At 49.3% G+C, this 12263-nt stretch overlaps 1 protein-coding gene across 1 annotated transcript; it reads right to left on the minus strand.

The window, feature by feature from the left end:
- Positions 1–1822: 1822 nt before the first annotated feature.
- Clec4f (C-type lectin domain family 4 member F) lies at positions 1823–8825 on the minus strand. The gene is given in 8 exon segments (XM_051154657.1): positions 1823–1947; positions 1950–1987; positions 2545–2663; positions 3486–3637; positions 6016–6184; positions 6266–6792; positions 6795–7022; positions 8726–8825. Coding segments are annotated over 8 exon segments (1458 nt in total).
- Between the last annotated feature and the right edge of the window lie 3438 nt (positions 8826–12263).

Raw genomic sequence — 12263 nt, forward strand, 5'->3', positions numbered from 1 at the left:
TGGAGTCACATTGGATATATAAAACACACTTAAGGGTAGGCCGCCTGCCATAGGTGGCCAACACAGAATAAACTCAACGGTGTTTCTGTAGATATTTTTGTCTTGTATTGCTTTGTTCGGGCATTTTTTTTAAAACCTTACTGGACTTTGCATATATATTATAAAAGTTCCAATTTTCTGTTTTTATGGGTTTTGTTCTTTCTCTCTCTCTCTCTCTCTCTCTCTCTCTCTCTCTCTCTCTCTCTCTCTCTCTCTCTCCCGCCCCCGGGTGTGTGTGTGTGTGTGTGTGTGTGTGTGTGTGTGTGTGTGTGTGTGTGTTTCTTGTGCTTTATCATTGCTTTTTTGATGTTTTCTTGTTTTTATTTGCCTATTTTCTAAAGAGAAAGAAAAAGAAGGCATGTTGTTGGATAGGTGAAAAGATGGGGAAGATATGGGATGAAATGGGGGAAGGGAACCATAATCAGAATATATTTGTGAATTTTCAATAATAAAATAAAATATGGAGCCATTTGGCTCCTGTGGCTGCACACAGTACCCATACACATACACACAGAGAGAAGAAGAAGAAGAAGAAGAAGAAGAAGAAGAAGAAGAAGAAGAAGAAGAAGAAGAAGAAGAAGAAGAAGAAGGAGAAATTAAAAAGATATTAAAATGAGTATAAATGAGGTAAAGTTCTGTTCAGCCAAAAATATAATAATAGATCTAACAGATTCCACTTCTTTGGTAATATTGAATTTATTTTAATGGGGTGTGTGTGTGTGTGTGTGTATCTGTGCAAGGGTATGTGCACATGAGTGCAGGTGCCCACAGAGGCCAAAAGAGGACATCAGACCCTATGAAGCTGAAGTTACAGGCAATTGTTAGCTTCCTGACAAGAGTGCTGGGAACCGAACTTGTGTCCTCTACAAGAGTAATACTCATTTTTAACTACTGAGTGAGTCACTTTTCTAGCCCCCAGGTTTCCACATTGTCATAGCTGGAGGAGCTCCTCTTCTATAAACAACTAGAAAACATGTCACACTAACATACAGGAAACTCCTATTTCCAGATACTGAACAACAGGCAGACTTAAACTTCAGGCCAAGTTAGGGAGCTGGGAAACAGATGGGGAGCCTGCGGCCCCAGAGTTTTCTTTCTAAAGGTTCTTCCACAGAGCAGGGAAGATGGCATTTACTGAGGTATGGCATTCCACCCAGGTGGAAGAGAGAGAGAGAGAGAGAGAGAGAGAGAGAGAGAGAGAGAGAGAGAGAGAGAGAGAGACCCAGAAACCCACATGGGCTTCCTCGTGCATTGGTAGAGTGTTCCACAGACACCAACAGAGAGCTACTGAGGTTCTCATCCTAAGGTGAGCAGAAAGAGGGATTCCCTGCAAAGATTAGTGAGGTGAGTGAGAGGGTGGAGCAGAGACCCTACCAGGCCACAGGACAAGGGAGAGGAACAAGACCCCATCTGTGCACTAAAGAACCACGTAGAACACCTGGAATGACTTAGGAAAGCCTTGTTGCTCATGTGATAGTCCTGCTGCTATGTGCACAGTCACTGTGAAGCCTCTAGAAAAGGGTGCCTAGAGGAAACAGAAAGACCCGAAGGACAGAGGCCAGCCCAGGGAGGTGTGTGAAGGCAGCCAAAGGCACAATTAAGCCTCGAGTTTCTGTCCAGTCAGTGTTTATTGAGGCCAGGGATGGACAGGCATGTTGGGAGTGCTGAGGCGACACCAGCATGCGGGGCAAGCATGTTTTAAATGGTTAAACAAAGGGGCAGCATAGGACATAAGAAGGCCTGAAGTGAATTCAAGGCTCCGGGAGTCTCAGGGAAGAAAGACTCAGCTGTGGCCCGTTGTGGCCACAGCCTGACCCGTAGCCTTCTTGCACACCCAGTGGTAGGTGGCTCCACAGGCCACGTCATTCCACAGGTGCTGCATGTGGACACAGTCCTCACACTCTCCATGCCATGTTTCCAGTTGTCCGGCTGGTTTTTCCCCCAAAACCTGGAAGAACATGGCTTTACTCTGCTAGACAAAGCAGGATTCTTTCCTCATGCATTAGGGGGCCCCAGGATGGGGATAGGACTTGGACCCTAGGAGCTCTCAGAGGCTGCCCTCCCTCTGTTACTGATGACCCAGGGTCTGCAGGGGCGTCCTCCACAGAATCAATGCTTGGAGGCTTTCCTTCAAAGGGCAAAGGCCAAGAAGGCAGGAAGCAAGTAAACAGATGAACTCAGATAAACAAGAAGACAATTTGTCTGCCATCCCCGGGGCCTGTCCTTTCTTGATGTTGCTCTGTTGGTCCCATAGGTCCACACACTACACTTTCTATCACTCACCACAAACATTGCACATCACACACCGTACATGTCACACTCATCACATCTGTCACCTGTATAAACACACATATACACCTTATGTACAAATCACATACACACACACACACACACACACACACACACACACACACACGACTAACACTCCTCACTGGACAAGACCATACACAAAGGACTGCCCAAGACAGTCAGTGCCAGACAGTGCTAAAGAGAGGTTAGACTTACCCATTGCTCTGGGCACGATTGAATGGTGTCCCATCTGCCCAGCGCCAGTTGCCCTCTGTGCCCCTGTCAGTGAGCCCGGTCCAATGGTACACAGTACTCGTGTACCATTCCAGGAATGCCTGTGCAAAGGAAGCAGCACTGTGAAGACTGATTCTCTGGGCCATCCCTTCCCTGAGCCCTGAACAGGAAGCCCATCTCAGTGCAGGAGCATCCAGAACCTTCCATGGCTTATCCAATATCTAGAGCAGCAGGTAGGTTCCTCTGTGGAAGCTCAGCCTCCCCCATGTTGATTGTCTTCAATAACCCTCACCCTTGAGAAGGGGTGTGGCTTTGCTGGGACAGAAATCCTCGTCCTAGTTGATTCTTTGCAGCACTGTAACAAGTCCTGGGGGAGCCACAAGGAAGGGACAGTTCTGCAGGTTGACCAGAACCAAACTAAACCAAACCTAGCATAGTCCTGTCTTAGCCTGGTGAGTTCCTCCAGGGCCCTAGTGAAAGGCCCTCCAAGGACAGTGCTTCCTTTGAGAGGCCTCAGATGTGTAGGAGTCGAGCTCCCAGAGGGGCCTCCTCATCAGCTTTTCACGGCCACTAGATCTTTCGATCTAGACTGATGGGCAGAAAGGAAGGCTGGCAGGAGCTGAGGGGATGCAAGAGGGAAGCATCCCCTACACTGAAGAATGGGACAGACTGTCTTTTCCTTCCCTTCCTGCTGGCATGTTCTGGGCCCTGGTCCTGCCCAGAAGGTCTTCCTCCTTCCCTGAGCAGGTGGCAGTAGCTGGCTGCATTCCCACCTCAGTACAGAGTGCTCTTGGGAACTCAGTCAATATTTGTTGGCGTCCCCACTTGCCTGGTGGGGACATGAGGGGCTCTACCACCCATTAGGGGGACAAAAGTCTAACGATACACCAGCCCTCGGCCTGCCCCAGCCTCACAGCTCTGACCTGCTCTGCCTGAGACGTCACAGATGCCAGGTGCACTCCCTGGGACACGCAGAATTGCTCAGCCTGGTGCCATGATTTCTTGTCATGAGAAAAGTAATACAGGTTTCCCTGGAAGACTTTCCAGCCCTGCAGGATTAGCTGGAAAAGCTGATCTAGAACAAAGGTCTGGGGAAAGAGTCAGGAGCAGATAGTGGTGTTCCGGAAGCTAGTCCCTGCTGTGCCAGGTCTGACTTCAGAAGACCACAAGCCCTGGTGCTCAGTGTTCCAGAATAGGGCTGGGACCCCACATCCCAGTTCTTCCACAGCCATGTCCTGGAGGCGACCATATCCAGGACACTGAGGTGTCTCAGTCACTCCTGGGCAGTCTCAGCTTTGTCACCCCTCAGCAACTCGCTGAAGCTGCCTGCTTTCTGACACACATCACTGTCCCACACATGACCGTCACCTGTCATTTCTGTCAGCGTCCAATCCTGCAACTTGTAAGCTCTTTCACTTCCTGACCCCCTCCATCCACGGACTCTAACACACACCCTTGTCCTCTGTACGGATGTTCAAACTGGCGATGACGGCACAAGATGAGGGCACCTTGCACATTTTCAAGTTGACTTATTAGAAGGGCATCACAGGCGTGTGCCTCAACATGCCTGTGGATGTCAGAGGACATCTTGCAGGAGTTGGTTCTCTCTTCCCACCATATGGCTTCTGAGCACCAAGCACTTTAACCCGCTGAGCCACCTGGCCCACCCAGGAAGAAGGCACTTATAAATCAGGCAGAAACAGCAGCAGCAGCAACAACAACAGCAACAACACAAGAACTGAGGTGTCAGTGACAGATGTGAGTGTGTGAAGGAGATTCTCAACACGTGCTCCCAACCTGGCTATGCCAGCATCATCAGGAGGCCGGCTGAGGTGAATGACTCTTCCCTGCTCAAGCCCCAACTGCCCTGCCCCACACCCTGCTTCTGCAAGGCCTGTGGGTGGTTCCTGCACTCTCTGAGCTTGAAATGGGGGCGGGGGCGGGGGCGGATGAACTGCACCCCAGCAGGCAACCTCCTCTCACAAAGTCTTACTGGAAGGCGGCTCTGTGATATTCACGGCTGCTCCCTCGGTACTGCAGAAGCGGGCAGTCCTGACAGAAACCCTACAATGCAGAAGGCTAAAATACACTCGATTTTGCCCTTAAAGAAAAGGTTCAAGAGCTCCGGAGATGATAGAATTAATGGTACACCTGCGTACAGGTGCGAGGGGGTCTAGTTCAACTCCCAGCACTCACATAAAAGCCCAGTGTGCTGCTGCATGCATCTCTCTCTCTCTCTCTCTCTCTCTCTCTCTCTCTCTCTCTCTCTCTCTCTCTCTCTCTCTCTCTCTCTCTCTCTCTCTCTCTCTCTCCCTCCCTCCCTCCTAACCAGACAGGCTATGAGGATAGGAACACATTTTCTCTGTGCCCTGACAGTAAGTCTCAGCTGCATGTTCGGGTGCGGGTGCACTATTAAAAGCCTTCGTATGTGTTAGCCTGCTTGATCTGGCTGGGAAACAATCCTGTTATCATCATTTTAGATATAGGATTTTATGTATTATTCCAGGCATTCCTCAAACTCACCGTGTATCTGAGGTTGGCCTTGAACTCCTGACTCTCCTGCCTCTGTCCCCTGAGTGCTGGGAACATAGATGTGTGTCACTGCACTTGTCAAGCACTCAGTTTTGCTTGTTGGGTTTTTTTTTTTTTTTCTTGTGTTTTGGCTTTTATTGTTGTTGTTTTAATTTTATGTGTTTGCGTTGTTTGTGGTTTGTTTGTTTGTTTGTTTTTTTGGCATTCCTCTCTGTCCACCAATGAATGTGTGGTGCCCTAGGATCTCCTGGAGCTGGGAATTGAACATTGGAAAAGCAGGCAATGTTGCCAACTGCTGGGCCATCTCTTCAGCCTGGCTTCCTTTTAAGACAGAGTCTAGCTATATAGTCCAGGCTGCTCTCAAACTTACTATGTAGCCCAGGCTGGCCAGGAACATGGGTGCTTCTCCTGCCTCTGCCTCCTGAGTGCTGAGATTACTAACAGCTGAGTAGCAAAGCTCACGGGGCGGCAGGGGAGAGGGGGAGCGGTGCGGGGGGTGGGCAGCTGGTTCAAAGTCCCTCCGCTTCTGACAGCAGTGGGTCAGAAGACAGCCCTGCCCCCAGCTCCGCTCCTCACTGCACACCTTCCTTGCGTAGGGTTGTTTTGATGCTGGTTAGATTACAAGCCGCCCCAGGCCACCCCAGGTGCTTCTCACACTGGGTCTGACCCATCCCCAGCACTATCCTCTTTCCCAATGTTTACATAAGCAGAGAGGCCACGGGTCAGAGGCCATCACCCTCCCCAGAGGCTGGTTCTCCCAGATACACATACACTATCTCACACACTCAAACTCACACACTCATACACTCATCACGCGCACACACACGTCTCTCATACACTCATCACGCGCGTGCGTGCGCGCGCGCGCGCACACACACACACACACACACACACACACACACACACACACACGTCTCTCACTCTGAGTCTTCTGCACCTGCCCCTGTGCAGCCACAGCTGCCCGCAGGGCCCTCCGGCCACTCTGTTCCTCCTGAATCTTGGCAGTGAGAGTTTTCGTAGCCTCCAGATCTGTTTTCAAGCTCTGCATCTCTGCCTTGGCCTTCTGCAGATCGCTCTGTAGCATCTGGACCTTGGACTTCAAAGCCGAGACATGGCTCAGGCTCTGCATCTCTGCCTTGGCCTTCTGCAGATCGCTCTGTAGCATCTGGACCTTGGACTTCAAAGCCGAGACATCGCTCAGGCCTCCTCTCAGCGTCTGTAACTCTCTGCTGGCTTCTTTCGATTGACCATTGACCACCTCGATCTTGGAGTTTAAGGAACAGGTGCTCTTCAGCTCAGCTGTTAACACCCGGATCTGGGCCTCTGTCTGCTCCAGGTGGCTGTTTGCCTTTTGAGTCTGAGTAGCGGCTGTTTCCAGATTTTTCTTTAATGAGTTCATCTCATCGCCAACCCTTTCCAGGTGATCTTTCATGGCCTGGATCTCGGCGCTAGTGCTGTTCACATTGCGCTGGAGAAAGATCCGGGTCTGGGAGCTGAGCTCGCTTGAACTCTGCAGACTGCCCCTCAGTGCCTGGATCTCTGACTGGGCTTCCCCAAGGCCTCTGCCCAGCATGTGGAGCTCAGCACTGGTGTTTTCTCCGCTGCTCTTTAAGAGACCTTGGGTTTGGGAAGTCATAGCCTTTGCCTTTTCCAAATCTCCTCTCAGACTGTGGATATCAGCACTGGCCAGCTTCAAGGAGTTTCTGAAGCCAAGGTAACAGACCCCTTCAGCACACCTTTTGTCTGCTGGATGTCAGCACGGACATCCTCCAGATGGCCCCCAAGCAGCTGGACCTGAGAGCTAACGTTGTCCATTTGGTACTTCAGCACCTGTATATCCTTGTGCCAGCTGCTAGAAGTCACCTCACAGCACCTAAGCCTCTGGATAGCCTCTCGCATTTCTGCCTCTCTGCCAAAGTGGAGATGATCTGAAAAAAGCAAAACAGGAGGCATGGAAGTTCAGGCAGCAAATCAGAATGTCCCTTTACGTTCCTGAGTATGATAGTTCATACTGCCAACTTGGAAGATCTAGAATTATCCAGAAGACAAACCTCTGGGTGTATCTATAAGATAGCTTCCAGAAAGGTTTAACAGAGCTGGAAAGACCCACCCTGAATGTGGGCTTTACCATCCTGAGGGCTGGGGATCCTAGACTTAATTAAAAAAGATTTAAAAAAAAGAAGAAGAAGAAGAAGAAGAAGAAGAAGAAGAAGAAGAAGAAGAAGAAGAAGAAGAAGAAGAAGAAGAAGCTTACTTATAAAAGCTCATTTAAATTAAAAAGAAAAGCTGAGCACCAGTGTAGTGTCGTAGCTGTTTCCTGGCTGTTGCAACATGATCAACTACCTCAAGCTCCTATTTCCATGCCTTCTGGGCATGGGGAACTGCGCCTTCAAGCTGTGAGCCAAGACCACCGCATCCTTAAGTGGCTTTCATAAGGTGTTTGCTGCAGCAATTCGATACATTAGAGAAACCTCCATACACAGCTCTGAGTGATCCCAGGCCAGCCAGCCGGTGCCTGCAGCTACACAGACTCTCGGCTTGGACCAGCCAAGGATGCAGGCCTGGAAACAAGGTGCACGGGGAGCTGGCTGCCTGCTGCACACCCGTGAAGGCATTAGGGAAAACTGAAGGCCCAGCCTGGGTTCAATTCCCAGCACGACCGAGAATATTTTTTCTCAGATCACATGACTGAAAAAGGGGGCTTAAAAAGAGAACATGGTTTTTCTTTTTATCCCTTTTTATACGAACCTCTCTAAGTAAACTGCTCTTTAGTCACGACAAACAGTGACTACCTGAGGTTGAAGTCAAGAGGGAATTGGAGGGGATCACCGAGAGTTGCAAGTCGACTCCGGGGAGGGGATGGTGAACTGGCGCCTCACCTTGAGGGAGAGACAGGTCTGGGAATATACTCCTTCATCAGGATTTGTCAGATGGCATGCTTTAAATATGTGCCCAGCATTTACCTCTGCTGGGTCTCAAGGAAGCTGCGCTCAAAAGCAGAACATTTTTGGGTTTGGAGCTATAACTCATTGGCTACAATACTTACTTAGTTTGCACAAAGTTATGGGTTTGGTCCTCAGCACCACATAATCTGGGCATGGTGCCACACACTTGAAACCCTAGTGCTAAAGAGGTGGAAGAAGGAGGACCAGAAGTTTAAGGTCGTTTTGTTTTGTTTTGTTTTTGTTTGTTTGTTTGTTTGCTTTTCACTTTGAAGCCAACCTGGATGGCGTGAGACCCTGCATCAAAAAAAAAAGTTTAAAATAAAATGTGTTTTTAAAACTTTTATTGAATGTCTATGATTTACATGTCATGCTCCAAAGTCCCTCTCCTGCCCCCAGTAAAATAAAACAAATAGACAAACAAAAAATCTTGTCACAGAAGCTGTAGTGTATCACACAGTATAGGCTTTTGTCCACTTATGTTTACTTTCAAATGTTCATTGCTAAGAGTCATGGATCTGGTTGGAGGCCCACACGATCAGTACCAGATCCTCACTGGGACTGCTGTTTATATGTTTTTAGGAGGAAGGTGGGAGCTGGAGGTAAGATGTGGGAAGAGAAACTGAAACCAGGGTCTGTGCTCCTCAACGCCCAGCTCCCCTAGCCTTGTTGGCGCTATGACTACTTACTGTCGGGGTTCTGCTCAGTAGATTTGCCTCCCTCACACCGGGCTATGAAGGAAAGATCTTCATTCTCGGCTCTCCAAGGCTGTAAAGGTGAGATAGCCATGCCTGGGTCAGCTCACAGCCCTGACATGATAGGCTGACTGACCCACACCAGTTAGGGTTCCAGAAAGAGGGAGGGGCACCAAGGACCCCCTCTCCCCCCCACCCCCCTACAGTTTCCCAGGAGAGCCTCCGTTCTCATGGCGCAATGGGCTATGTTGACTCCAGGTCTGGGCCTAATTTGGGGGTAAAAATGTTACTTCAGAGAGCAGAGATGTCCAGAAGACTTGGCCTCTGGATCCCTTGGGACCTTTGCACAGAAGGAGAACCAGTTGTGACTCACATCACCTGAGAACTTACCCACCACAAAAAGAGCCAGGAGAGAGAGGAACATAGTCATAACCGTTAATCCCAGGATGGCCTGGACATGCCTCTGTGTCCTAGGAGCCACAGGAGCCTGCATGTATACCAGAAGAGGGCACCAGACCTCATTATAGATGGTTGTGAGCCACCATGTGGTTGCTGGGAATTGAACTCAGGACCTTTGGAAGAGCAAGCAGTGCTCTTAACCTCTGAGCCATCTCTCCAGCCCCAACCCCCCCCCCATTTTTTTTCTTTTCCAAGACAAGTTTCCTAATTCCCCCCAACTCATCTCTTCTCTCCAGGAGCAACCACAGATCCTTTGTTGGCCTCCTCCTCACCCTGGTGTGGGATGCATTCACTCTGCAAATCATGCCTGACATAGCAGAGATGCGACCAGCAGAAACTTAACATAGCCCAAGAAAGGACACATGTCAGTGCCCCGGTGGTGTGACATCTCAGAGCACAGCCATCAGCAAGGCCTGGAGAGTGTGGGAGGAGAGAGCTACCCCCCAGCCGCCGTGGTGAGCTTGGCCTGCTGAAAGGTTTCCCAGGCTAGCAAGGAAGGGAAACTCATGATGTTGATGTGATGGAGTTGAGACCACTGGAATAAGACCATCAGGCTCAATTTAGGTTATAATTAGCCAAGTTTATTAAAACTATTAGCAGAGCCCCAGTCTCTAACCCAAGGCAGAGACTTGCCACTCAGAGGCAGGCAAAGGAAGGGTTTTTAAAGGCAAAACCCACGGGAAGTCCTTGAGTGTGTGCACAACCAAGTTGCAGAATCCAAAGAGCTGTTCTGCTCGTCCAAGACTAAGTGACCAAGGTGACCTTAAAATAATAGCCCTTGAATGTCTGCTAAAGCAGGTTACAGAGGCTGAAATTTAGCAGTTAGTCATAGCATAGCAAGCAGATGGCCACGTCACCACTGTACATTTCTGGGTGGGTGGGGAAGGTGTCAAGGAGTCAGGGTTGGAGGGAGCTTATCTTCCAGGAATTTGAGTAAGAGACAAAATGGCTTTTTGGTACATAGCAGAATGGTTGCATAACACAAAATGAAGTGTCTTTAGCAAGTGAAAGGAAGGCAGCTGGTCCCATGGTGGGGTACCTAGGCAAATGGGGAGCCTCTCAGCAGGTCGAGTCTACTGGTAAGAGCAAGGGACCTCAGGCTGAGGTCTCTGGGGTTCTTGGAGACAGGTTGCTCTCTAAGAGTCCGAGGCCAGCCTGATCTACACAGTGAGTTCCAGGCTAACCAGGATTACACAGAAAGACCATGTCAGAAGAAAACAGAAAAATTCCTGCACCCTCTGCTCCCCCTTTTCTCACTCAGCAGTACCTGAGACTCCTCAACCTAGGCTGGTTCACACCTCCTGCACTCTCTCTGCTGCCCCCTGTTGGTGGCCACTGTTCTCAGGCCTTGTCTCAGGATTCTGGCTTATATTCAGAAACACAGGCTCTGTGAAGAATGAGAACCTCAGGAAGAGTTCCCCTGGAACCAGGGCCGGAGGACAGAAGGATGGATACCTAGCAACTCCCAGAAGATGCTTTTCAAACCATACCATACTTAACTCACATAGAAACTAAAAATAAACCTTGCCTGTGACTATTGGCATTTTCAGGGCTTGACTGCCCCCCTTTTTTAACCTCTATCTGAGTGTACCCCAAGATTGCATATCCCTTCAGGTTCACAATGGCCACTAGGAATAAAAACATGCACTCTAGGCAAGGCTTTGAGCCAGGAGGTGTTTAAAGTAGAAGAGGAATTTGCCTGCCCAGGGCATAGCAAGAGAGGAAACACAGTGGAGAGGAGAGGTAGGCGCCCCAGACTGTGAGGGGGGAGCTGGGCATATGATGACCTGGTGGCAGGAGGGAGGGGAGCTGAGCCAGGCAGCTCAAAAAATAAAACAACAACAACAACAACAAAATACAGACAGAGGACCTGCCAGCCACAACCTGCACTCACTGGATTAGCTCAGTGGAAAGGGGATTCAGGCTTCAGAGAAAATGGATAAAAGAGGTGATGGGCATGGCATGGACCGGATGGCCAGGGACAGCTATTCCCGTGGTAGACAGCCAGAGGACCCCCCACCAGTGCTCCTGAGCAGACATATTGGAATGGTGACCTCAACCAGAGAGAGCCTCAGAGCAATATGGGAAGAATTGCTTAGCTGTCCTGAAGCAAACTGCTCCTCTCTCACAATGGCATCATGTAGAGCAGGCTGGCCTGAAGCTCACTGTGTAGCTAAGGATGGCCCTTCTGATTCTCCTGCCTCCACCTCCTCAGCGCTGGGATCACAGGTGTGCACCAACACATCTGTCTGTAAAGTCCTACGGATTAGACTCGGGGTCACCAGTGCCAGGTGAGCTCTTCACCCGCTGAGCCACACTCCAGCCTTCCTATGGATTTTTCTATATTTTGTTCTTTTAGTCTGTAATTTAAATCTACAGGACTGAAGAGATGGCTCAGCAGTTAAGAGCACTTGCTATTCTATCAGAAGACCAGAGTTTGGATGTCAGCACCCACAGATGTTTATTCATAAAAATCTATAATTCCAACTCTAAAGGTTTAAACACCCTCTTCAGACCTCCGTGGGCATGCACACACACACACACACACACACACACACACACACACACACACACACACATCAAAAAATAGCAAGTCTTTAAATTTATTTTCCACGGACACATAAAAACAAAATATTTACATATTTTAAGAGTACCATGTGATGTCCTAATACATGCGTAAATTGTATAGTGTTCAAATTGAGTGTGTCTGTCTCCTCCAACACTGGTCATGTTTGAATGTAGCTTTCATATGATCAGCCAAGGCTTCTTAGAAGGATCAGGAAAAAAGCAAACAAAATGTTTGGAGTACTGACCTGCCTCCCCCTGGAAAGAGGGGACTTCTACATCTTCTCCAAGTCCTCACACACTTAACCTAAGCTCCTACAAGGTTCTCTGGGTGCAGAGAATTCCAAGCCAAGACATATGGACTCCAGGTCATGTTTGGGACAATTTTCAAGCAAGAAAGACTTAAGGCACAGAGCAGTCTTGAGGCATAGGGGACAATCATCTCTTCAATCTGGGTCACTGTTGCAGCCCAGTTGCTGATCTCGGGCCAGGCGTGTCATGGGACGGC

This window comes from Acomys russatus, chromosome 13 (genome assembly GCF_903995435.1).
Source record: "Acomys russatus chromosome 13, mAcoRus1.1, whole genome shotgun sequence".
NCBI classification, from domain to species: domain Eukaryota; kingdom Metazoa; phylum Chordata; class Mammalia; order Rodentia; family Muridae; genus Acomys; species Acomys russatus.